The 26,189-nt window shown below is 42.8% G+C and overlaps 2 protein-coding genes across 2 annotated transcripts in view; one reads left to right on the top strand and one right to left on the bottom strand.

Moving 5' to 3' along the window:
- The window catches only part of NUBP1 (nucleotide binding protein 1), a 39,572-nt gene extending 36,155 nt beyond the window's left edge, over positions 1 to 3,417 (bottom strand). The window contains exon 1 of the mRNA XM_044978974.1: positions 2,828 to 3,417. Within this exon, the coding sequence (XP_044834909.1) occupies positions 2,828 to 2,924 (97 nt within the window). The 5' untranslated portion in view covers positions 2,925 to 3,417. The remainder of the gene's footprint in view (positions 1 to 2,827) is intronic.
- Positions 615 to 26,189, top strand: part of TEKT5 (tektin 5) — a 55,625-nt gene continuing 30,050 nt past the window's right edge. The window contains exons 1-5 of the mRNA XM_044978965.1: positions 615 to 1,318; positions 2,200 to 2,283; positions 5,752 to 5,822; positions 10,998 to 11,141; positions 18,171 to 18,393. Of these exons, the coding sequence (XP_044834900.1) occupies positions 746 to 1,318; positions 2,200 to 2,283; positions 5,752 to 5,822; positions 10,998 to 11,141; positions 18,171 to 18,393 (1,095 nt within the window). The 5' untranslated portion in view covers positions 615 to 745. The remainder of the gene's footprint in view (positions 1,319 to 2,199; positions 2,284 to 5,751; positions 5,823 to 10,997; positions 11,142 to 18,170; positions 18,394 to 26,189) is intronic.

Below are 26,189 nucleotides of genomic sequence, written 5' to 3'. Positions count from 1 at the left end.
AAATATTATTTCTATTGAAACAAATGATTTATCTGCAAAATTCCTTGTATGGGGATGAGCCACACGGAGGTCTCAAAGCAGTGGATTTAAGAAAGACTAAGATGTAAGACAGAGGACAAAATATAGAGAGGAAAAATGCATTTCCAGTATGGGATTTTAGTAAATATTTGTAAATGGGAGGGAATAAGATAGTTAAAAGGCGGTGTGAGAGAGGGCTCTCCACCTTACAAAAAAATCCTCATGTAAATGCACAAACAGAGGCAAAGCCTGAGATTTGTACTCGGTTTTACTTTATCCACACTCAGCCAGTTATCTAAGTCATTTGTACAGATAACTATACAGTTCCTTGTCTGGGGGTGACTATGCCAAAGGCAGTGTTAAGCCTTTAAGCATGGCGGGCGTGAGCCAGATGTTCCCAGGAACCTGAGCACACATCTGCACTGGGAGCTTATGCAGTTAATAACAATCCTCTGCAGTCTTGCAAAGCAACCTGCTTCCTCAGTGCAGTTGGTTTGTTTGTTTAATAAAGCCAGCCTGAGCATGCTTAAGGATCCTTTGTGGATAATGATGTCCTCAGCAGGCTTTATGACAACATCGCTGAGTCACAGAGGATAAAGCAGCACCTGCAATAAAAGCAGCACTGGCCAGGAGATACAACCATTCCTCTCTGGGCTTTGAAGCTACACAGGCTGCAGTGTTTAGGTTACAAAGAAAGGAAGGGTGGGTGTATGAGGTAAGGAGCAGGATGGAATTCCTTGGAACCACTCAGACAGCCAGCTACTGTGGCCCCAAAAAGAGCTACTTATTCCCAGAGCCAGTCTCCACCAGCACTACTCAGGACAGTTACCAGTCTTACTACCTGCCAGGTTACCGCTACCTCAACTCATGGAGACCCAGCCTGTTTTACAGAGTATCTGCAGTCTCCACCAACTCAGGTGAGCAGGGGAATATGCGAATCTCTGCCCCTTTACGGCCACCCACTATACTGCCCTCAGTGCGGTCTGCTTTATATGCTCGCTACTCCCCCCGTGACTGGTACCAGGCAAACACGGTTCAATACAAAGGATCGGAGTCCTGCCGGCACTGGGCTGGCCGGCTGAATGCTGATTCTTTGCGACTGATGCAAGACAAAAACCAGCTGACCCAGCAGACCCAGGACAACACTGGAAGGAGCCTAGGACAGAGACTCTCTGACATTGATTTTTGGAGGTCGGAGCTGACCTATGAGCTAGAGCATCTGCTGACGGAGATTCGTGCCCTGGAAACAGCCAAGAGGCGGCTGGAGTGTGCTGCTGATGAGGCACAAAGGCCACTGAAGGTAGGTCAGAGGTAGCTACAGTTGTCTAAACCGCTTTGGGGAACAGGCAAAGCAAATGGATAGAGTTCTAGCTTAATACCGAACCTATTAGTATGTCTAAGGGTACGTCTGTCTAAGGGTACGTCTATACTACTCACTGATCCAGCGGGTAGTAATCGATCTATCGGGGATCAATTTATCGCGTCTCGTCTAGACGAGATAAATCAATCCGCGAATCGACGCCCGTACTCCACCTCGGCAGGAGGAGTAAGCAGAGTCGACAGGGGAGCTGTGGCAGTCGACTCGCCACCGTGAGGACGGCCAGGTAAGTCAAACTAAGATACTTCAACTCATGTAGCTGAAGTTGCGTATCTTAGTTCGATCCCCCCTCCTAGTGTAGACCAGCCCTAAGCCTAGCTCTTATTTTTACCAAAACACAGCCCTGGAGATTGCATTTTGAAGATCCGAGATGCAAGTTAATTCCAACAGAAAAATTGCATTAACACGGATTTAAGTTTTGCTTTTAGGAATGGATGTCAGCAAACACTGAAAACATCAGAAGTCTAGAGTTAGAGTTTATAAAACTTGTAGAATATTATCTATGAAAGTTATTTCTATCAAAGAAACTTGTATGCAAGTACAAATACAGTACAAAATTCAGGATCATGTCCTGCAGCTTGCCCTTAGAAAGCAAACACCAACAGAGATAAGCATAAATCATAGACATGCATCCATTATATACAATGAAACCACCCCAAAGTATCAAGTACAATTCTGTTCCATCTCTGTTAGAAGGCCACCTCTTACCAATCTGTTCAATGGTCCCTTGACAAGTAAGTTGAAGTTCCTTTGTATAGTGCAATACTGAATTTGATGTAAATTTTCCTCTGGTTTGCTTGCAGGTAGCCTTGGAATGCTTATATAACCGTGAGAAGCGGATGGGGATTGACCTAGTACATGATGACGTGGAAAAGAACCTCATACGGGTATGATGAGACTTGTTATTTAATAAATTAATCTGTCAAAAATAGCTAACAATCAAAGCAGGTGGTTTTTATTTGGACAAAAACTACAAACTCTCTCTGGAATTCAGTTGCAAGACTGAAGAGAAGGGGGAAAACGCATCAAGTTAAGGAACCCCTAGTAATTTTGAGAAATTAATCATGAATATGATTGTTACCTTTTAGACATGATGGGTAAGGTGTCATAAAGCTTTAGACACTACATCACAAAGTCTGTTCTAGTGTCTCGCCATATAATTGAATACCCAGGCCAATCTATCCTGTGAGAAGTTAGTCAACAGGGAGAGATGGGGATAAACACTGTGGGGGAGGGAGCTAAGTGAGTTTATGTGAATGCAGCAGGGGTCATGGAAGAGGGGAAGCTGGGGTGGAAGGCTGAAAGCATACCCCTTCTACCTCACCCCAATAGCCAGGAAAGAAAGCTTCATTCTGGTGGTTCCTCCAATCACTGCTCTGGAGCTATCTTTGGGCTTCATCTGTGTAGTCACCTGTAAGGTAGTGTACTCACCAACCATCTTGTCCTCTTGTGTCAGGGTGCAATGTTGCAAGCAGCCCTTGTCTCCAGCACCTTCTGCAGACCATCTGCCTCTCACCAGGTGCTCCATAGCTTGGCTCTCCAGCCAAGTCACGTAAAGTTCTGCTATCTTCCAGGGTTCCAATTTGAAAATTCACAAAACATCCCAATACAAAAGAGCCTTCAGCCCCCTCTTGGACTATTCCTTAGCCCATCCTTCAGGGTCAGGCTTCAGTTCCAACCTGGACTCAACAGTCCTTCTACTCAGCTTGCATGCCTCTTCCTCAAGAGTGGCAGGGGAGCCCAGGCTCCCTCTCTACTCCGGCTTCCAACTCAGGGACCCTATATTAAGCAGCTAGGTCTGCTGCTTCATACATGCTGCTGTTTTCCTGGGCCACTTCCTCCCTCCAACTTCCCTTGTGCTGCTTCCCCGCAGCTTGTGCTTAACACAGCCTCCCTTTGGTTCTCAGGCCTCTAGCTTCTCCCTAGGTCCTTACAGCTTTTCTTTTCTCTTTTCCTTTCCTGCCCTTTAGGGGATAACTCACACTCTGTGGATTTCTCTCTACAGAAGATTGGTTTCTCCCTTGTAGCTACCCACCTGACTGTAAGGCCCGGGAATCTAATGATCCTATCCTAGCTCTGGACCCTCAATCAATCAGCCACAGGTGTTCTATTTGGCACTTAGTCCCATCAAGCCCCCTTACACTCCTTGCTTGGCTAACTGACTCATCTGGAAAAAAAAAGTAGCTGCTCCTGAGGGTATGGCTACACAAAGCATAGAGTGTGTGATTCAGAGAATATCAGGGTTGGAAGGAATCTCAGGAGGTCATCTAGTTCAACCCCCTGCTCAAAGCAGGACTAATCCCCAGATTCCCCAGTTCCTTAAATGGCCCCTTCAAGGATTGAACTCACAACCCTGAGTTTAGTAGGCCAATGCTCAAGCCACTAAGCTATCCCTCCCCCTGACTGCAGCCTGTGTAGACCTATGTAAGCTAGCTTCACTCTAGGTAAGCTTATGCATTGACAGCAGTGAAGCCACAGCAACATGGGCTTCAGTATGGTGTACAAATCTTCTTGGGGTGCTGGTAATTACTCAGGTGGCATGGCCATGCTGAAGCCCATGCTGCTCTGGCTTCATTTTATCAGTACATGAGATAGCTAGATTAAAGCTAGCTAGGGTATGTCTACGGAGGCTGCAATTACGCTCCCTGATTACAGTGCAGACCTACCTTTAGTGGATGGTGGGCAGCGTCAGAGCTGGAATTTTGGTTAAAAAAAAAATCACCTTATTGGCAAGGGTTCTTAAGAAAGCACTGGAATTGTTTTTACAGCATTTGGAGGCATGTTTAAATCTGAGGAAGGGTGATTAATTAAGCTCTTTGGAGCAGGGACAGTCTTTTTGTCCTGTACCTACCACAATAAGGTCCTGGTCAATGACTAGGATTCCTAGGCACTTCAGTAACACTACTAATACAGTCATGTGCTCTTTTAAATTCAAACTGGCCCCATATGTATTTTCCTGTTGGTAGCCTTTGGATCTAAAGAAAGCAGTCTTAGGAATTTGCGGTGTGAATACAACTGGCATTTTGTTCAAAGGCTATGCCAGTGTGCGATCACTGTAAGACAGAAGGGGTCTACTAAGAGGTGCTCTTGATGTTTTAGCATCTGCGAACATGAACGTCTGTGTTCTTAGAGACTCACATTGCCTCTAAGTTTCTAGGCTTGTCATGGCAGAAGTTTGGGCCAGAGTTAAAGTTGTTCAGGGGACTGACTGTGCGTTTTCTTATTTTCCTATCTTTCTTATATTTTTTTGAAACTGGGGACCTTGATTTTGAATTTCCAGCTTTGCAACATTTATGATTTTTACACCCTTAAGTCCAGGTTTGGACGATCAGACTTAGTGTCTACCCAACATCAAGGGAAAGTTTCTCCCTAAATGACTTACCGTCAACCACAGAAGAGATTTAAAGGGGCCACATCATTAAAGTCCAAATCCAGAACATTTAATTATGAGACTTGCCTGGTAGCAGCAAAGGCAATATGGTAGTAAAGACTCATTACTTAATATCAGAGAAGCTCAAGTCTAGAAGCTGCTATCTTCCAAAACCACACTGAACAAATACCTTAAATTTAAAAAAAAAAAAAAGTGTCTTAAAGACTCCTGACACCACTTACAGAAATATATTCAGAGTTTTGTAAACTCGTGTATATAAAACTATATCTTACAAGCTAGGTATGAAGGCTACAATGGATTGAAGAAGGGAAGCAGCGGGGCAGTACAAAGGCAAAATTAAGTTTGTTTGGGAGACCATAATTACAGTCTTTACATGGTTTCCAATATGGTGTGTTTGAGTTTGGTTTTTTGAAGACAGGTGAACTTCAACTTTGAATCTCTTGGCTAATATTAGTCCTTCTGAAGAAAACTATAACAGTATTCATAAAGAGTTTTCCCCTGAAGTGAGCTTTTTCTCAAACTAAACTCCAAGATAACACAATCTTTTCCCTCAGGGAATGTGAGTGAGAAATTAAGGAGTGTGGGTTAATGGTCTAAGCCTCAGGTCTGAAATGTCTCTAGCATGCCTAAGTCAAGCAGAATTTGACCCTATATTTGTTAGGGTGGTCCTATCTACTAATATGCTTGATATTACATAACAAGCCATAAACACTAATTGTGTCAGTGTTAAGGTACAGCTTTATTGCCCAGAGGAAGAGAATAGGAAAATCAAATGCTCCCTGTTTTGATTGGTGCACAGTATATCATATCTCAGTACTGACAAAGGACATTCTCAGCTTCCCTCAGGGCAGTTAGATACGTGATGGGTATGTATGTAATCTGCAGAATAGTTAAGTTTATTTTATATACACTGAAGCAAATTAATGAAAAATGTTCAACTGTTAATACTGTGATTACATTATAGGAGGTTGACTTGTTCAAGTCTTGTCAAGAAAGAATGAGAAAACTTGCAGAAAGAATTGATCAACAGTTGGGGTAAGTGCTTTTAAACCCCATTTAAAAGCAAGGGGAACTGAATCCAGTTTCCTTGGAAAATGTAAATTATTCTAGAATAAATAATATCTGATTTGATAAGTCTGATTACATTCACTTCCTTCAACTATGATATGGACAAAAAGGATTCATGTTTCTATTCTCTCCCTGCTAGGTGCAAAACTGCCATCAGTATAACTGGAAGCAGGCACACATCAAAGGGAGATGATTATACATGATGGTTAGGCCACATGAGAAAGACATATATAAATAGATGTTATAATTACTGTTCTTGTCAATGGTACAGTTATATGAGTCAAGTGGAGGTGCATTACTGCTATTCATTACTGCAACACCTAAAATAATTTTGTATTTAATACTGATCAAATAAAAGCCAAGTTTATATTTTGGTTCCATGAATTCTACTCACTTCCATTGGCTGTGATTGCTAAGTTAACTTTTATACAGTTTTATGACCAAATATGGAAGATACAGATAATGTTTCAACTGAAAAGTATTGACAGAAGATATATTGCTGAGTTTAAATGCCAAGGTACTAGCAAACCTCTTATACTGAGAAAAACAGGGTCTTGATCTTTCCCACTGAAGTCAAATGGCTGGGTGTCCCCCGCTGTCGAAGAAACAAAAGGAAAAGAAGTTATTATAAAGGTTCCATGTGGCTAAGAGAGCAAAAATGGAGTCACATATTCCCTCCTTGTGGGCAGGATGAGCAGTAACACTGGAGAGGCAGGGTGTGGCTTTCTACCCTCCCCAAACTTGACTAGCTTTAAGTCAATCTGACTCCAAAATCTGCAGGGTTGGGAGATCTGAACACTGTACTTGTCTTTCCATTCTGCCTCCCACCCATAGCAACATACCTGGCTCAGGTGTTCCCGTTGCAAGTCTCCTACCTTTTCCTCTCCAAGACAGGAGGATAGACACTTCAAAAGCTAGTTTGTCACGCCAGCTACAGGACTTCGCTACAGATGCATAATGCATAAAACAGCCAATCTTTATCTCTATCCTTTCTGGCTATCCACCCATCACCAACATGATGATGATTTTTAAATGTATTGAGCTGTCCAGATGGGAATACCAGAAGTTAAGTGGTGGGGCAAGGATGGTCCTTTATGGATCAGTAAGTGGTTAAAAGACAGTAAACAAGGTGTAGGAATAAATGGTCAGTTTAACAGTGGAGACTGGTAAATAACAGGGTCCCTCAATGATCTGTACTGGACCCTTGCAGTTCAACATATTCATAAATGATCTGGAAAAAAATGGTGAACAATGAGGTGGCAAAGTTTGCAGATGATACAAAATGACTCAAGATGGATAAGTCCAAGCAGATAGCAAAGAGTTACAAAAGAAGCTCAAAAAACTGGGTGACTGGGCAACAAAATGGCAGATGAAATTCAATGTTGATAAATGCAAAATAATGCCCATTGGAAAACATCCTAACTATATATACACAAAATGATGGGTTCTAAATTAGTTGTTACCATTCAAGAAAGAGATCTTGGTGTGATTGTGGATAGTTCTCTGAAAACATCCACTCAATGTGCAGCAGCAGACAAAAAAGCTAGCAGAATGTTAGGAACCATTAGGAAAGGGATAGCTAATAAGACAGAAAATATCATAATGCCACTGTATAAAGCCAGGGTAAACCCATACCGTGAATATTGTGTGCCGTCCTGGTCACATCATCTCAAAAAAAAAATATGGCAGAGCACCGGCTTTGCCATGGCAGGGGGAGGGTCCTGCACTTCTAGGCAGTTAGGGTTTACCTCAGAGGTTTGCTGTAACCCTCAATGTAGCCTCTCTCCCCTCCTAGAAGCAAGGGTTACAGCTTACTGAGTCACTTTCATCATCGGCCAATCAACAGGTTTGGCATAAGAACCCTCTTTAGTCCCTGTTTTCCTTCTCAGGGAGCATTTGTGTGTGTGTAGGGAGGATATGGGGGGAACTCAGGCCCTCCTTCTTCTTCGGGTTCCAGCCCAGGGACCGTAATTGGCAGCAGAAACAGGTAGTTTTCCTATACTACCAGAGCTATGGGGAGGGATATATGACAGTAGCCCTTCCCTGGGCTATTTCCCTAAATGGTCCCTCCTAGGTACCTGACCACACTTGTTCTCCTGGGTCTTTTACTGCACACTTTCTTTCTCCCAGTATTCCCACAGCACACCTTCCTACTCCCAGCTCCTACCAGCTGGCCTCTGTCAAGGGGCTGCCTTTTAAACTAGTCCCAGCTGGTTCTAAATGGGCTTCAGGTGATCTGATTAGCCTGTTTCCTTTGATTGCTTCTAATCAGTTCTTAACTGGTTCCAGGTGTCTTATGGAGTCTGCCTGACTCAATTGTTTCTAGCACCTCCCTGACTGCTCTGGGGCAGCCCCTGCCCTGGTCACTCAGGGAACAGAAAACTAGTCATCCAGCGTGCAGTGTGTTTTCCCTCTACCAGACTCCTGCACCCAACCGGTCTGGGTCTGTCATATATCCCTCCCCTCTGCTCAACACCAAGAGGTTGGGCAGCTTGGGACGCCATACGGTGCACACGTGACGAACCATCGGCATTGCAATGGCAGCTGCCTGCTCTATGTTGCATGTGAAACTGGAAAAGTTGGAGAGACAAGAACCACCTGGTTACCCTGGAGTTCTTCTCCTTGTTTCGCTGCATCTATTGAAGAGGGGCACGGTCAGTTACAAGGACAAATCTATGCCCGAGCAGGCAGTAATGTAATGCTTCCATGGCGACCCGCTCAAACGTAACTTCGATGATCGGCAGGGGTACCAGAGGGACTCTTAGATGTAGACGAGGTCTGTGCAATTGATATTTGGGACAGGAGGTGCAGAACCGCTGGACAGTCTCATGTACCCCCAGCCAGAAGAACCTGCGCAAGATTTGCACCTGGGTTTTCTCTGCCCCCACATGTCCTCCAAAAAGGTGACTGTGGGCAAGGTTTAATATTGCCCTCTGGTGTTCCCAGGGTACTAGGAGCTGGTGTACCTCTTGCTCCTGCACACACACAACCAGGTACAGAAGGTCCTTCTTGATTATGAAGTACGGCCAGGGCATTCAAGTTTTTCCCCACTATGGGTACCCCATCTATCTCAGCCATCTCTTTCCTGGTGCTCTCATACCTTGAGTCCTCCACCTGGTCCCATCTGAAAGTTGCCCTCCCGGGACTTATCAGCTGGAACTCTGAAGGATCTTATGCTACCCTCTCAGCCGGCTCTGTGGGGGTGGTGTGTGTGTCTCTGTGTGTTGGAACCAGTTTCTGAACCTTCCTGCATCTCGGGGTCCTTCCTTTTAGTAGCCTGTGTCTGCCCACCTACACAGGCAGCCCTTTGTCCTTATAGCAAGATTCGGGTACCCAACGCCTAGGCAGCCTTTTTTTTCCTTTTGGTCTTCAGCCTCCCCCAGGGGCGGGGAATAGTTCCTGGGATACTTCCACGAACATTGAGGGAGAACATTCTGCTGTGGAGGCCTTCCTCAGTTCAGGAGCTCCTCTTCCTCTGACCCCTCCAGTGGGAGCAAGTTTCCAAACCCAAGAAAATCTCTTCCGATGAGCATGGGACGGGGAGGTGTGGGACCACCCCTACTTTCACCTGAGTGACATTTCCCTGAACTTCTAGCTTTACTGGTATGATGGGGTAGTAGCTAACAGTCCTATGGACAGATGTTACCATTGTACATTCAGCCTGTGTTAACGGGCTGCACTTTACTAGTTTACCTGAGATCAGGGTAATAGCACTCCTGGAATCTACGAGCGCTATGGTTTCTACCCCATCCACTTTTACTGGCCTTGTATATTTGTGTGGGGTGACTGCGACCCCCACAAGGTTGAGGAGGGAGCATGGGCCACTCCAGTCCCTGAGATTACACTGCATGGGCTCTTCGAGGTTAGGGCACTGGGCCACTATGTGACCCAGCTTCCCACACCTGTAACACCTATAATTACTTCTAGGTTAGGAGGTTTAGCCTTGGGGTTTCCCCCACCCAATCCATTCCCATCCTCCTGGATTCTCGTCTGGTCTTTGGCCTCCCTCTTCTTCCACGTAAGGGTCCTCGGGTGTCTGGTCACCTGAACCCCTGGTGTTGGCGTTGGTCGCCTGCCTCATATGGGGCCTTCCTTAGGTAGATAGGTCAATTCCCTGGCCATCAATTGTCTCTCTACCAGCATGATTGTTTTATCATAGGTGGATGGGTTGTGCTGGCCTACGCGCACACACACAGGTCTGGCGGTAGTCTCTGCATAAATTGGTCTATGACCAACGTCTCCAAAATATTTTCCGAGCTGCATGCCTAAGGCCATAGCCACTTCTGAGCAAGGTGCATCAGATCGAACACCTGAGACCTTGGTGGCTTGCTCTCCTGATACTTCCAATCATGGAAATTCTGGGCCCGTACAGCTGCCATTACCCCTGACTGTTCATCTTAGAAAAGAGATGAATAAGGGGGGATATGATAGAGGTCTATAAAATCATGAATGGTGTGGAGAAAGTGAATAAGGAAGTGTTATTTACCCCTTCACATAACACAACCACCCAGGGTCACCCAATGAAAATAGTAGGCAGCAGATTTAACATAATAAACATAAGGAAGTACTTCACACAATGGACAGTTAACCTGTGGAACTCATTGCTAGGGGACATTGTGAAGGTCAAAGGTATAACTGGCTTCAAAAAAGTAAGTTCATGGTAGAAAGGTCCATCAGTGGCTATTAGCCAAGCTTGTGAGGGATGCAACCCTGTGTTCTTTCTGGGTGTCCCTAAGCCTCTGACTTCCAGGGCTTAATGACAGGGGACGGATCACTTAATAATTGTCCTGTTCTGTTCATTCTCTCTGAAGCACCTGGCATTGGCCACTGTTGGAAGACAGGATACTGGGCTAGACTGACCATTGGTCTGATCCAGTATGGCCTTTCTTATGTTCTTATGGGGGAGAGAATATGCCATAGCTACCACTTCCCTAAACATGTTCTCCAACCCAATTGTCAGTGCAATAAGCTCATGCTGTTCATGCCACCCAGCAGAGGCCAGTGGACTGTAGAATCAGGTGGGCAGAAGTCAGGCTATACAGGACTGAAATGAAAGGAACCAGTTAATCTGTAAGCGATGCCAAAGTAAATGTGCTGATTAAAGATGGATTATATTTTAATGTAAGAACTTGCTCTTTGCAGTATCAACAGAGATGCACAGCATGCACTAGAGAGAGATCTTTCTGACAAAAACTCAGCACATTTTATTGATGAGAAGTGTTATAATCTGAGGAACACATCGGACAGCATCAGCTTCTATCATGGAGTGGAAAAAATAGATGGAACGTAAGTATGAATAATTATTGTACTCTCTATCCCTTATATGACACCCCCCCCCCGCCATATCTGTGGGGCAGATTCCTATGCGTGCCTTAATGTGCATCAAGGTCTCACCTCTTCTTTAAGAAAAAAGAAGTGGCCTTTTCCTTAAGATTGCACATTTTGCCATAGAGACCCTCCATTACCTTCAGTTACTCCTTGCTTTTTATTTATTCCTTCAGAAGCTTCAGGGAATGTCTACACTACAACAAAATACAGGCAGCTGGCCTGTGTCAGCTGACTCAGGCTCATGAGGCTTAGGATGCAGTACAATTAAATTACAGTGTAGATGTTTGGACTCGGACTGGTGCCTGGGCTCTGGGATCCCTCGGGGGGGAGGGTCTGCACTGTAGCACTTCAGTGTAGACACTACCTAGACTGATGGGAGGGTTTCCCTGTTGGTGTAGTTAATCCACCTCCCTGAGAAATGGTAGCTAGGTCAATGGAAGAATTCTTCTGTCAACCTAGCGCTGTCTACACTGGGGATTAGGTCATCCTACCCACACCACTTAGGGGTGTGGATTTTTTACACCCCTGAGCGACGTTGTTGGGTTGACCTAACTTTGTAGGGTTGACCACACCTATGACTGGATCTAGCTCCCTCTGGAGCTTATCAACACCCTTCACTCATCTGGCAGAGGGGAGATTAAATATTTACCAGTAATAGGCCACACCACCAGGTTTTGCTGGCAAGGCTCCTTTGAAAGCAGAGGTGGCCCAATGAGGAGCTGAATCCCTTTTACCTTCAACCCTGTCTCCACATATTTGAAACGCTTTGTTTCTTTTTAAAGAGCATTATTTGAACAAGTAATGGTCATGAAAGTCTGGTCAACATTATTCTTGGAGACGTGTGGGAAGTTGGTCATCTCTGGTGCCTGTACATAACTTAGCCTGTAGCGAGCTTTATCTTCCAGCTAGAATGCTCCTTTAAAGCCATGGGAACCTTCGCAGGGATTCATGCAGATTTTCCCCCACTGTTTGATTCATAAATATTTGCATCCTTCAATTAAAAAAACAAACAAAATCAAAGTAAAATTTTGCTGTAACTGCAAAGTGTGATGTGATTTGGGTCAAAACCATGCAAACACACACGAAGCTTTGTACTACATGTTTCCATAAAATAGCCCAGGGTTACTTGAGAATTAGGTCTATGGGCTTGTCAAATTTTTTTAAAACTTTCCATTACATTGGTAACATTGAAAAAGTTTGGCATAGCTCTACCTTTACTGTCTGGATTTAGATTTTCAAAAGCTAATAAAACAAACAAACAAACCCTGGCACTAGTCAGTTAATGAGAAAACTACTGATGACTGACGAGAATCTGTCCTGAGGGTAGCCTTAGATGTAATCGAGAGACCTACATCTGGCTTAAAAATGACAGGAATAAAATAACTTCATGCAACAGAGGGCAGTGTTTGTTGTGCTAAAGGCATGTTAGCTGCCTGGTAGAGATCAATTTGCAATGCAGCATTACTTGTGGTTCTGAGTCTACTTCATACATACGAATGATAGGTAGCACTACCTGCTGATGTCTGCTCATGGAGGAAGAAGCAAGGTGGGTGAGATAATATCTTGCACTGGACCAACTTCTGTTGGTGAGAGAGTCTATTTATTGAAATAGTCCTTTTTATAAGCGATCACACTTACTACTGAAATGCAGGCATCTCTGGGCTGGAACTTGGCAATCACTCCACTGGCTCTAGCGACATGACATATGCTGGGAACTGGAAGTGAATAAGAATATGCTAGTTAACTGAGGTAAAAACAGTCCAATGGGTAAGTTTTATACTCTTGTTACCATATAGCCATTTTCCTCTTATGCCCCCATGTTTTCCACAGCAATGCCATTTTCCATTAACATGTGATTTCAATTCAGGAGCATAGCAGGTGTGTTCTATCTGGACCATTCAGCACAGACCACCAGATAAATTATAGGCTGGGGAAATAGTGTTATCAACCAATTAAGATATTCAGTCAAGAATGAGACCTTCTAGGCAAGTTGTTTTTATGATAATTCCATCAGAGCACAAAAGAGGAGAAAGTGCACAGAGATGATCCAGACTGGTAGCTGCAGGCAGGGTTGGCTCAAACAAGCATGGTGTTTAACCTATAAACTCATGTATCTAGCATGCTGATTTATGCATGCTACTGTGATGTCATACTGAGTGATAGAAGCTTTTCAGGACAACTGCCTAAATGAAGGTGTGGCATTTGGGTGGTTTAGTTTTCAGTGACAAGAGCTGCCAGGTCCCCAGGCTTTGTACATTTATTATTTCAGATCTGAGAGAGAAACCCCAAGGAAAAACATAAAATATCCATTGAGAAAACAAAAATTGACAGGATAATCTCCCCCCGCCCACCTTCAGCAGTTAACATTTAGCCCTAGTTTTCAGCTAAAACATTAAAGAAAAAATATAAGACTGGAACTCTAGCAATAGTGAATAGTTCTTTAAGTGGTTAGATTCAAACATGTCTTTAGAGGGAAGCCTGGGTTAGAGGAAGGTAGATCTGAACTCAAACAGAAGCTTGACTTGGCACTTCAGTTTAGTCATGAAGATCTTTGTTCATTTTTGTTTTGATGGAGACAAGATCATGTAGGCTCCACAGTGCATTACATACATGGATTAAACTAATTCAAAGGAAGGCAGTGGTGTAGTTCCCCTTTGTAGGGTGTGTCCTTTGTAATGCTGCCACATCCAGGCTAGCTTTCCGTGTTTACCGTTCCATAATAGCCTTCAACATTTGCAGTTGCACTCTTAGTAGTTAGCAGGAAGAGTTGTAGCTGTGCAGCCACGTTAGCTCTTCAACTTCCCAGCTTTTTGCCTTGTGGGTGATTTATTTTCCTTGTTGGATTATCTTTAATTAAGCTAACTCTGATTTTCCACAAAAGGATCGAGCTGCCTCATTCCGATCACCCTGTAACTGCAAGGGATTCTTAACAATTTTCATTTGAATCATTGTCATATTTCAGGGGAAGCCAGAGGAAGGAGGTGCAACTAATCCCCTTGCTGAGAAGCTAATGCTGAAAACACATGAGAGCAGAAAAGTAACGGTGTGGGAGAGAGAACTGGTTGACATGGCTCATAACACACATTTACAATGGGGGTAGAGGGAGGACACAATCCAAATGAAGGGGAGAGCCTGTTGAAAATCCACATCTGCAGGGTATAGGAGGTTTGGATACTGAAAGGCAACCTACTATCTTGTTCTGACTTCTCCCTCACACACCTGTGGTTTTTGGTGGGAAGCCATGCCAGTATCTAGGCACATCATCTGGACACAACCTCCCACCAATTCTAAATACACATGTTTGCAGCTATATCTGGTCAGAGAAACTCAGCTGGAACTGTATTCTGTTGGATTATGTGGTTCTGACAACATACAAACACTTTGTGAATGCCGGTCAATTTAGTCATAATTTAATTTCTGCAGAAAACCTGGAGAAAAAGAATTCCAACAATGTTGAAATGTCCTGTATTGACATCTCAGAATTAAACATTTCAGTCTTTCATTTTAAAATATTTCACTTCACATTTTAAAATTTTGTATTATATTATAATCAATACAAAATAAAAATGAATGAAACATTTTAATAGTTTTGAAATGAGGTTTTGATCAACCTGAAACTAATTTTCATGGGGAATTTTCCTTCATGGAGAATTTTGAAATTTGCAGGTTTTGTGTCTCTTTGGAACTACATCAAATTTCAAAATCTCATATCCTTTCTGAGGAGAGAACTTCTGTCCTCCACACAGCTCTATTTGCAGCACACAGAGCTTGGGAAGGACTCGGACTGCAAATTCAGATCCAGATCCACACACACTCAGAGTTTAATGATGTCTGAATCTGGGATTTTGGTTCAGACTGTGAAGATACAAACCAGCTGTGAAGTTTTGACATGAAACCAAACCTCCCTAAAGTTTGGGCATGTACAGTACACTGCAAAAGGAATGTTAATGGATGCCTGAACTTTGTCTCTAAGTAGCCCCATCTACACTTCCACCCAACCTATTTACCGGCTTTTCTCTGGCAGTCACTGTATTATCCAAGGGCCTCACAAATATTACCAAATTTTTCCTCAGCACCCTTGTGAGTTAGGCAAGTGGTGATCTCGAATCGGGCTTGTCAGCCAGAAGTGGATTCCACAGGCACCTAAGCAGAAGTCTTATGTGTACATATACCATGATGTAGTTTGAATTGAGGGTTGCCAAGAATTGAGGCACGGGGGAATTAAGTGAGTTGCCCAAGATCACACAGAAAGTCTGGGGCAGAGGTGGGAATTGGATCCAGTTCTGAATCCCAGTTTAGGGCCTTAAGCACAATACTCTTGTTCCTCCTCCAACTCCAGTCTGGGTATAGCAATTGCAGACTAGCACAGGCATTGGAAGCATGTAGGGTGCCCTACTGCAGGAGTTCTCAAACTGGGGGTCAGGACCTCTCAGGGGGATCGCGAGGTTATAACATGGGGGGGTCGCGAGCTGTCAATCTCCACCCCAAACTCCGCTTTGCCTCCAGCATTTATAATGGTGTTAAATATACAAAAAAATGTTTTTAATTTATAAGGGGGGGGTCGCACTCAGAGGCTTGCTATGTGAAAGGGGTCACCAGTACAAAAGTTTGAGAACCACTGCCCTACAGGAATACAACCATACAATCATTCACTTCTCTGTCCTTTCCAACAACTCATCGACGCCCCTGAATCATATGATAAGCGGAGTCAGGTAATGCCTGGCTCCTGCATCCAAACATGAACTAGAATCCATTGCACTAGTTGCAGCAGTGCTTCAGGGGTGGTGCAGCACAAGGACTCAGGGACCTGAGGTGAGAGATCAGAAACACTGTTAAAGAGGGGGCTAAGTCAGCAGAAACTCCATGACTGGAGAAGAAGTTGGAGGCTACCCTATTGTTGCATAACCAGTGCTATTCCAGGAGCAAAGTCTCTTAGGGTATGGCTACACTTACGGTTTGCAGCACTGGTAGTTTGCAGCGCTGGTCATCCAGCTGTGCAGGGCCAGCGCTGGTGTGTGGCCACACTCACAGCTACCAGCGCTGGTGTGTGGCCACATTTGCAGTATTTGCAGCGCTGTTGGGAGTGATGCATTATGGGCAGCTATCCCAGCGTTCAAGTGGCCACAACGTGCTTTTCAAAAGAGGGGGGTGGAGTGGGGTCTAGTGTGACAGGGAGCGGGGGGAAAGAGAGAGGGGATTTTTGGAGCCAACACTGTGTGTTTACTTCCTGCATTGAAAAATCAGAACATGTTTCTGACCCCTTAGTCTTAACTCTTAATTGCAAACAGCCTGCAGCCAACACGACTCCCCGCTGTTTCACTCCCTCCCTCCCTGCCTCTCATTTGATTGTTTACAGCCAGGTACAGATGATCACAGCAAACAGGAGCTCTGTTTGTTTTTTTATGCAGCCTCTCTTTGTTTTGTTATGAACGAGCTCCGATCGGAGCTCCGTTGCTTATCTAAAAAACAAACAGAGCTCCTGTTTGCTGTGATCATCTGTACCTGGCTGTAAACAATCAAATGAGAGGCAAGCAGGGAGGGAGTGAAACAGAGGGGATTTTTGGATCGGAGCTCGTTCATAACAAAACAAAGAGAGGCTGCATAACAAAACAAAGAGAGTAATTTATAAAAGCATTCTGGGATACACCTTATACCCTGGAGGCCAATCACAGCGCTGGTGTGTGGCCACACTTGATGACCAGCGCTGCAGCACCAGCACTGGAATCCTTATTCCCCATGCTGAGTGAGGTGTACGGCCAGCGCTGCAGCCAGGGAGTTGCAGCGCTGGAAGTGCCCTGCAGGTGTGGCCACTTACTAATTGCAGCGCTGGTGGAGGCTTTCCAGCGCTGCAACTTGCCAGTGTAGCCATACCCTTAGATGTGGTGCCTCGGGAAGGGGAGGGGCACCTTCACCTATGCATCTCACCAACTCCTCCTACAGGCATCCAAAAAAAGACTGAAATACAAAAGGTCACAGAACCAGTTGTTTCACTAAAATGTAGTCTTCAAATCTGTCCCTCCTAAAATAATTACCAAGGGAGGAAAAGACCCTATACTTTGTCACTATTCTGAGATACTTTAATGGCATGTTGGGTGGGGGAAACAAAGATTCTTTGTGTTGGACAAAATGTGCCAAGTGCCAACTCAGATACACCAGGCATGAACTCAGCTCACTCTATACACTTGTTAAAGAGCAGGATAAGCGTATAATGTTGACATACGTGCCTGATGTTGAAAAATTGTAATTTTGTGCTTAAGTATATGGAAGAAATTATGTAAGAACAGGTCATTCTTTAAAAAGTAAAACAAAAACAAACTTAGCCGGGTAACGAAGCCAAGTGCAATGAGACCTTAGGTTGCCTGTCTCACAAGTGTTGGCTGGAAAAGGAAGATTTGTCTGTGGGATTAATGTAAATCACTTAATTTCCGGAAAGTTGGATACATTTTCCATTCCTCCTCCTCCTGCTGCCTGAACTAGCTTAACATCCTTCTTTCCCTTTATTCTGACCTGTTTCAAATTGTACATCTCTGCTGGTGCACTCAATGAGTATATCTCCTTTGTACGTCAGCCACTTTCATACACATTTATACTTTTACAAGACAATTCATCTCTAAAGCTTGTCCTTTGGCGCTAAGGTACATCAGACAATGGATAATTGTCATTGGCTTGAGAATCTTAAAAAAAAAATGCACAGCCGTTTTGTAACTGATATCTACTACAAAATCCAAGAAAGCTATAGGAACACTGTAGAAGCAGTAGCTCTTCTGAAAGTTTGTTCAAAGTTGAAAACATTTTTTGTTCCTCCTGCACAAACTGGTTTTGATGTGGAACAATAAGATAATGGAATATCCCCCTCCCCCCAACTGTTAGCTCATGGATTTAAGTGTTTAATTCATTTGTGCTTTGCAGTTGTGGTAATTGAATGCAAGCTTCATTTTGGCTGAGGACTTCATTCTTTTCCTCTCAGTTCAAATTGTTTTCTTCCAGAGTTTCAGTTCCTGAGACATGGGCAAAGTTCAGTGATGACAATATTAGGCACTCTCAGAATGCACGGGCCAACTCCATCAAGCTCCGTGAAGAAACAGAAAACACACTGGAGAATGTATCTGAGGAAATGTGGAAGCAATTTACTGATACCAACTTGGCCTTTACCAATCGCATTGCTGAAACAGCTGATACAAAGAACAAACTACAAACTCACCTGGCTAAGGTAAGAAAATGACTGTGGAAGTAATAGGTATGATTCAGGACAGAAAGAACCAGAGTTTTCACTGGTGAGTTAAATACTCTACTAAAAGCACCTTTGTTGGCACATTACCAAATAGCTTTACTAATGTTCTCCAAATGGGATCACAAGTTGCATTTAGAGCCATAAGAAGAGCTGTTAGCATAGCAGCAAAATAAGATTTTACTGCACCACAAAGCCATAATGCAAAACGTGCCTCAGGAGGTGCACTTACGATGCTGCTTGAAGCTGGAATGTCAGAGGAAGGAGGAGGAGGAGTAAGAAGGTGACTTAAGCACTGCCTCTTTTTGCTAATTGACATTAATTAAAAAACACAAGCAAATGCAAGGTATTTTAGGACCTTAACGATTTCAAGGCCTTGGCAGAGTACATTTTTTGAACGGCTTTTGTTTGGTTAATCTTTTCCTTTGTTCTTTGTTAATGGTGCATTAACCTTGGAGACAAATCAAACAGAAAGTACTAAAAATCCTACAAGCTGCAGCATGCCTCAATTTTGGAAGAAGGGGAAGATTTTAATACACCTCTACCTCGATATAACGCGACCCGATATAACACGAATTCGGATATAACGCGGGGGGAGGCTGCACACTCCAGTGGATCAAAGCAAGTTCAACATAACGCGGTTTCACGCAGTAAGATTTTTTGGCTCCCGAGGACGGTGTTATATCGGGGTAGAGCTGTCTTGTATGTTTATTTAAAGCAACAAGGGGCGAGCCCACACAGAACATTTATTTTAACTGAAGTATTTTTTAATTTTAATTAAGAATTTTCATTAATCTAGTTCAGGGAAAACTGAGACTTCTGTACAGGCAAAACCGGTGCCCACGTGGGCTTTTTAACTTTGTAGATTTCTTTCATTTTATATCTGGGACTAGTAGCACAGAGGGAAGAAGATCGTGGATGACAGACCAAGGTTAGCCCACTAACCACATACTTCCTTTATCCCAGAGACCTTTTTGCACCCATAATTCCCATTGCCTGGTGGCCTGTGTAATGACTGTGAGATCAACCCATTTCTATTTTCTTCTGCAAGTCCTTGACTTGCAGAAGCTCGCCCAAGGCCTTTGTGCTATCTCATTTAGCTCCAGACTCTCCCAGCTCTTGCATTGACCGGAATTATTTAACCCTTCACTCTTTCATTAATAATTTAGCACCCCAAGGGAATAATTTAAATGAGCAATAAATCCTCATTAAAAGAGACTTCTCCTTGAATTTTTGCAAAAGAAAAACCGATGATGGAATAGCTAGCAGAGAAGTTTCGTTTGTCTGTGCAGGAATCTTTTTTGGTTGTTTTGTCGACCACAATAACAAAATCTGCATTATTGTTTAGGGTCAAGCTTTCAAGGGGCCTGAAGGGGTTTGTAAATTGTAGCTGCAAAAACACAAACTTGCAGCACACATGCCAAACAAACTGGGTAGAGACTTTCCTCAATTTTCTCACCCAAATCAGAAGCCGGCTTGAGGCCTTTCTAGGTTTTGGAGAATAAAAATATTACATTTCTCTTGCCTGAAGACTGCCCTCTCATTTAATAGGATTATAAAATGCCACTGCAGTCTTCAGCGATTCATGCTCAAAGTTGTTTCATCCCCTTTGATATAAATATCTCCCACATCCTTAACCTAAGTTACAGCTTGGGTATGCTCAAGAAAAACAGTCTACTGTTCTTTGGTGAATCAGACAATCTGACTTTTCAAACATACATTACACCTCTCTTCTTCACACTTATACAAACCATGGATGGTACTTAAATAGCGAGTTTTGTATTTAAATTCCACCTTTGTTAGCTTTGCAGTAATTCTTTCACTGAAGTTCAAGAAGAGACCCGACAGTATTAGTTGATTAGCTAAAACATGTAGAACAAAGTCAACAAGAGATATTCCCTCTGTACTGATAGATACATGTTGACTGGAATCTCGTTAAATTGTCTAGACTCACTGGGATCCTTTCATCTGACTTCAGTTAGACTAGCTAGGTTCCCCATGAAAAGCTTCTTTTTCTTGCAAAGACAAGAAGTTTGCTTCAACGTGCATTTGGAAACAATAGGGCTTTTCCTGCCATCCCGTTTGCCTGAAGTCGTATAAATTATTAGTATTAAAGTAGAGTAAAGAGTATCCATAGGAGTATAAAGTGCCGTGTATGATATCAGCAATCTGAACAGGAAATATGTCCCATGGTGATAGGGATATTATCAAATAATCTCCTACATTTGAAATACACCTGAAACATTCAGTACAGTCTAGATAAAAAACTTAACACTGAAATGCTTTTTTAAAATCAAGTTTAGCTGTGATTTGTGTCCCTGTAACAGTACAGTTCTTTTCAGTAACTTGCTATGTGAAATGGGAAGAAAGTAACATTCAGTTTACATAAGGAAGTCATTATTTTGTATGTTCCATGTTGGTAAGCAAAGTCTGCAGAGCTCCTTAGAAAACTGCAGTTCTCTTTCTTTAAAGAATACCCCTGGTGTAAGTACTGCATTACCAGGAGCTGGTGAGATGTAGTGCTAATAATTAACGCTTACATAGCACCAATAGATTAGTCATCTCATAATCTCCCAAGCTTGCTGAAGGTAATTACAAGAGAATACAAGAGAAAAGTACATGTGCTTGGGATATATCAAAGAAAACTGGTAGTTGGTGCCAGATTTGGGTTCAAGGTTATGTTTCTGTTTTTCTTTAGCTTGACATTTTCATATGCTTATTTTGTTAAGCCACTCACAGTTTCAATGTATCTTTCCAATTTGTCATTACATATTTCAGGACAACACACCAGAGCTTCAGAGAGTCTCTGGCCTAGTGGTAATTCACTGCACTGCCATTTAAGAACTCTAGCTTTGATTCCTGACCCTAGTGCGTTGCTCCAAAGACAGCACTTATGGAAAGGGAAAGTGCCTGGATCACTCAACAAGTCCTTTGGTAAAGATGGTTGATAGAATTTGATGGGGATCCTGTCCATGCTCTATGTCCTTAAGGATGGTGGCTTTGACAATAACAGTTTGGTATATTTTAGCAGCAGCTAAGGCTAGCAGACAGCTTGAGAGTTCATGCCCCTTCTCCTGAACCCAGAGAATGTGTCATAGAACAATGACGTAAGAACTGGACCTACGGGGTGTCAGTCATTTGACAAGCTAACAAAGGGGGGCGGGCACTAAGCAACAGCTGCCAAAACCTATGAATGACCAAGCTTCATCATTGCCTTTGTTCTGACTTTGGTCTACGAGTCTTCTGAAAAGCAGTTATTCATGATTCTGTTTAAATCTACTAGTCATTAGACAATGGGTCGCAGAGACCCCCCATGTTAAAAACCTTTCTCCTTTCAGTTTGTTTTTGCATTCATTTCTCAAGAAATGAATACAACCATAAAGCCCTTTGCTTGTGTGCCAAATTATTTCCCCAGCTAAGCAGGCTACCGTTATGAAATGGGGAGGAGAGTGTTCTTTGAAAAGATTTGCTATCTTGGAACCAGTAAGAGTTATTTATTTAATGAGGCTTGGAACCCATTTCTGAATCCCAAATATTTTCCGTCTTTGCAAAGTGTCAGAATCTCTTCCAGACAAACACAACCAATCTCTCAGTGTTTTTTCTAAAACCGCTACCTTGACAGAGGAAACGACCAAAAATTATCTGAAAGGGCCAATACCATGCGTGGGGGGATGATAATCCATGCAATTGATCTTCTGATGCATTGTTGCATTTGTGTTCTGTTTTGTATCACTTGTGTTAAAAAAAAAAGTCAGTGAAAATTCAGACCCATAAAGAACTTTAATCTCTCAACCCCTGGTTCATTGGGAGTGTTTTAAACACACAGTCCTGGATGAATAGCTTATATCTTACTCTGTGAACTTAATGTAATGCCTCTGAAAACTTACTTGGTTTCCTTTGGAATTAGGCTTGTAAAAACTGATCTAATTAGATGTATAAAATCTTGGATCAATGCATTCCACTGGCACAGGGCTGTCTGTAATTGATACTGTAGTGGTGACTATGTTGTTTGCTGTGGTTAGTACACACAGTGTCTGCCTTCAAAATGTTTCTACTGGTCTGAAAGCTTTTACTTGTTTGATATTCCTTAAATAATGGGGAATACCAGTTGAACTGATATTCTAAGACGTCTTCATTTCCAATGTCAGTGATTCTGTGTGATGTTTAGTTCCTGACTCATCCTGAGCAACCTGCAATGTAAGTGGCTAGAGCATGGCAGGTATGCTTAAGGTCACAAGACTGAGTCAAAGCCTCATACCTCCCTTGGCCAGGTACAGCGTCTCCCTGACAGGAGGACTTGGAGAGGAGAATGAGAGGGCCAATTCTTTTACAATGCAAGTAGGCTGGTAAAACCCTTAACAGGTTATTTTAAGATGTAAAGAGGCCAGAATATGCAATAAAAACTCCACACCCCCCAGTGTCACGATGATTGCTTTTCTACATACAAAAGCCAGGGCTGACATTAGGGGATTTTGTTGCCCAGTCACTCAGGTTTGTGAGATCCCCCAGTAATCTTTGCAGTCAGCTTTGGACTTAACTATCTTGAATAATTTTGGTCATCTGCAAACTTTGCCACTTCACTATTCCTTCCCTTTTCCAGATCATTAATGAATATGTTAAACAGCACAGGTCCCAATACAGATACTTGGGAGACCCCAATGTTTACCTTTCTCCATTGTGAAAACTGGCTATTTATTCCTGCTCTTTGTTTCTTACCTATTAACCAGTTACTGATAGATGAGAGGACCTTCCCTGTTATCCCATCGCTACATAATTTCCTTAAGAGCCTTTGGTGAGGGACCTTGTCAAAAGCTTTCCAAAAATCCAATTACATTATATCACCTGGATCACCCTTGTCCACATGCTTGTTGACTTGCTCAAAAAATTCTAATAGATTGGTGAGGTATGACTTCCCATTACAAAAGCCATGTTGTCTCTTTCCCAACAAATTGTGTTCATCTATGTGTCTGATAATTCTGTTCTTTACTATAGTTTTTACCAATTTTCCTACTGAAGTTAGGCTTACCAGCCTGTAATTGCCATGATCACCTCTGGGGCCCTTTTAAAAACCTGGCATTACATTAGCTACCTTTCAGTCATATGGTACAGAGGCTTGTTTCAATGATAGGTTACATACTATAGTTAGGAGTTCTGCAGTATGGGTGAATAGCATCTGGTCCTGGTGACTTATTACCGTTTAATTCATGAATTTGTTCTAAACCCTCTTCTACTGCCACACCAATGTGGGGCAGTAATGCAGATCTGTCCAAGTTAATAGCAGTTCTGCTACTGAACTCAGCAGCTGCAGACTGAGCCTTCTGATTCCTTCCAAAAGAATACTGAGTTTGTGTTTTTAAAATACAAAGTGTGGAGACAAACTGGGCTCCTCTAGTATTCTGTTTAGCTTCCCTGTTCTAGAATATCCTTTTCTACAAAAACCAGACCTGTGCACACTATTGCAAAGGAGACCTCATTTACTCTACTTCCTTACACGCTAAAGGTACATTTAATGTATCTATGCAATGAAGATTTTTTCCTCCAGTTTTTCTTATGTCAAGCGCAGCACCAAAAGTTTTGCCGGAATTTGCCCAACAATGACAACGTCTCCAACTTTGGCATCCATAAGGTAACAAGCTACACAAAACTCAGGGTAATGACTACAAAGTAACCCATCTGTATATGAAAGTATTTGGTCTCCTACCAGCACTGCTGGTGTGTTACCAGGCATGCCAGTCTCTTATCAAAGATGAGTGCTCTGTTTCCTATTAGGAAGTGAGAAATGATCATGTAGTACAATTAAAAGATGGCCAATCAAACTGCACTCCTTCTCCCGTGGGACTTTTGTCATCGTCAACCAGGTAGGATCACATCACGGGAGCGTAGCTACTAGCCCTCTTCATTCAGATGTAGCTCAGTTAAACTCAGCTGTTCCCAACAGACTTCACAAAGTTTATCTTAAATCAACTTCAAAACCCTTAAGGTTGCAACATCAAGGAACGCATCTAAGAACTTCTTATTGTGGGTTTTGGAAAACAGATTTTGTGGATTTGATACGGTTATATAAAGAGCACAAAGGGGGAAAAATCCCCACCAAATCTACTGGCACAGCCCTTGCCTCTTTGCTGCATTACATTAGAAACTGAAAGCACTTGATCCTGCTGAACTAGTCATCAGACACCACACAGGATGAAGATAATCCAGGCTGTATCATTTTACAGGATATATCAATTGTTCCACCACATTTTTGACTGTAAAAACTGAACTAATTTGCATTCAGTCAGAGGAACAAGAGAGGAATTTGCAGACATCTTGTCTTAGCAAAGATCAGCTTTGTACTTACCCTTTATGCTGTTGGAGACTTGGTTATTTGTCTGAACCCTAAAAATGCTCAGGATCCAAATTCAGAGCAAACATCCAAGCCAGTGGGAGGGAAGTCTCATAAGAACACTTGTAGGCGGTCAGTAAGTCCGCTTTCATTCTTACATTTTCTGTCCAGCTGCTGTTTCCTGTTACCCTTACTTCACCGGGGACTCTCCCTCATCACTGACTTAATCTGGAAGCGAGCCATAGGTTCCTACCCATGGGATTTTCAGTGGGTGCTAACTAGCTGCTCCTTTACAAAGGGTCGTGGTGGATTCTCTATCCCTGGAAATTTTTAAATCAAAACTGGATCTTTTTCTAAACTATGTGTTCTTGTTCAACTACAGTCTTTGGACTGGAAGCAGGCATTAATTAAGAGAAGTCCAATGGCCTGGGTTAGACAGGATGTCAGGTTAGATGATCACATCTAGCAACTGTTGCAGGAAGTAGGTCTGTAGATGGGGTCTAAATGGCCTTTTTGGGGTTTTCAGCATAGATATCCCCCAAGAAAAAAATAAGATTATGTCCCTTAGCCTACTGGGTTCTCAAGCTGGGATCTGCACTGTCCAAGGACCGGAATTTGAAGCTAGTGAACTGAATAGCCCATGGAATATAGTACAGAACCCTTGGGATGTAATTGTCACCATTCCTCTTTACAAGAGAGACTGTCCAATTATAGCCTTAAGGACCCCATGCCAGATTCCATATTTTAGAATTGGGGGAAAAAATACATCCACCCTTTTGCACCAGGAAAGAAAAGGAAAGTCTTATCATAGCGCCAGTCTTTCCGTAAAATGCTTGCATCTCTTTTCTCCAAGATGTACATTAACATGGATAATTACCTTGGTTTCACTCTCCCAGAAAACAACAATGGAGTAGGATGTTTGCATATGAGAGGTTCCAGTAGTCACTGTGGGAAGCAGTCATATCAGACCACAAGTGACATGTTTACATAGTCCTGTTTTATACCATACCTAAGCAATTTATTATTTCAGTCGGCAAAGTACAATGCAGAACACTTGTAACATTTTCAGGAGTGTTTGTATTTCCAAAGGTAAAACACAGCCCCACCCTTCCTGCAACACTGACTTTCTGCCACTCATCTGTATGTGGATATAAAATATATTATAAAATCAGACATGATTAGTAAAACTATGAAAATATAAATAACTGCAGCTGGTAAGCCACATGCCTTAGCTACCAATTCAAGCTAGATTTTATGTCTCAGCCATACCCATTCATTGGTCAACTCACAACAAATTGTAACTCATGTGAGTAGATCCTTTGAGATCAGTGAGAACTTTTGTGACTCAAGGTCACAGTCCTTTATATTTTCTGATGGTAAAACACAGCATAGTGCACCAGTGACACTACAGAACTTGATACTGGAGAGTAAACTGCTTTTTTGATATGGACAT

The sequence above is a fragment of the Mauremys mutica genome, chromosome 11 (genome assembly GCF_020497125.1).
Source record: "Mauremys mutica isolate MM-2020 ecotype Southern chromosome 11, ASM2049712v1, whole genome shotgun sequence".
In the NCBI taxonomy this organism is placed as follows: Eukaryota; Metazoa; Chordata; order Testudines; family Geoemydidae; genus Mauremys; species Mauremys mutica.
Note: the sequence above shows the minus strand (reverse complement) of the source record. Positions and strands in the feature narration are given on the sequence as shown.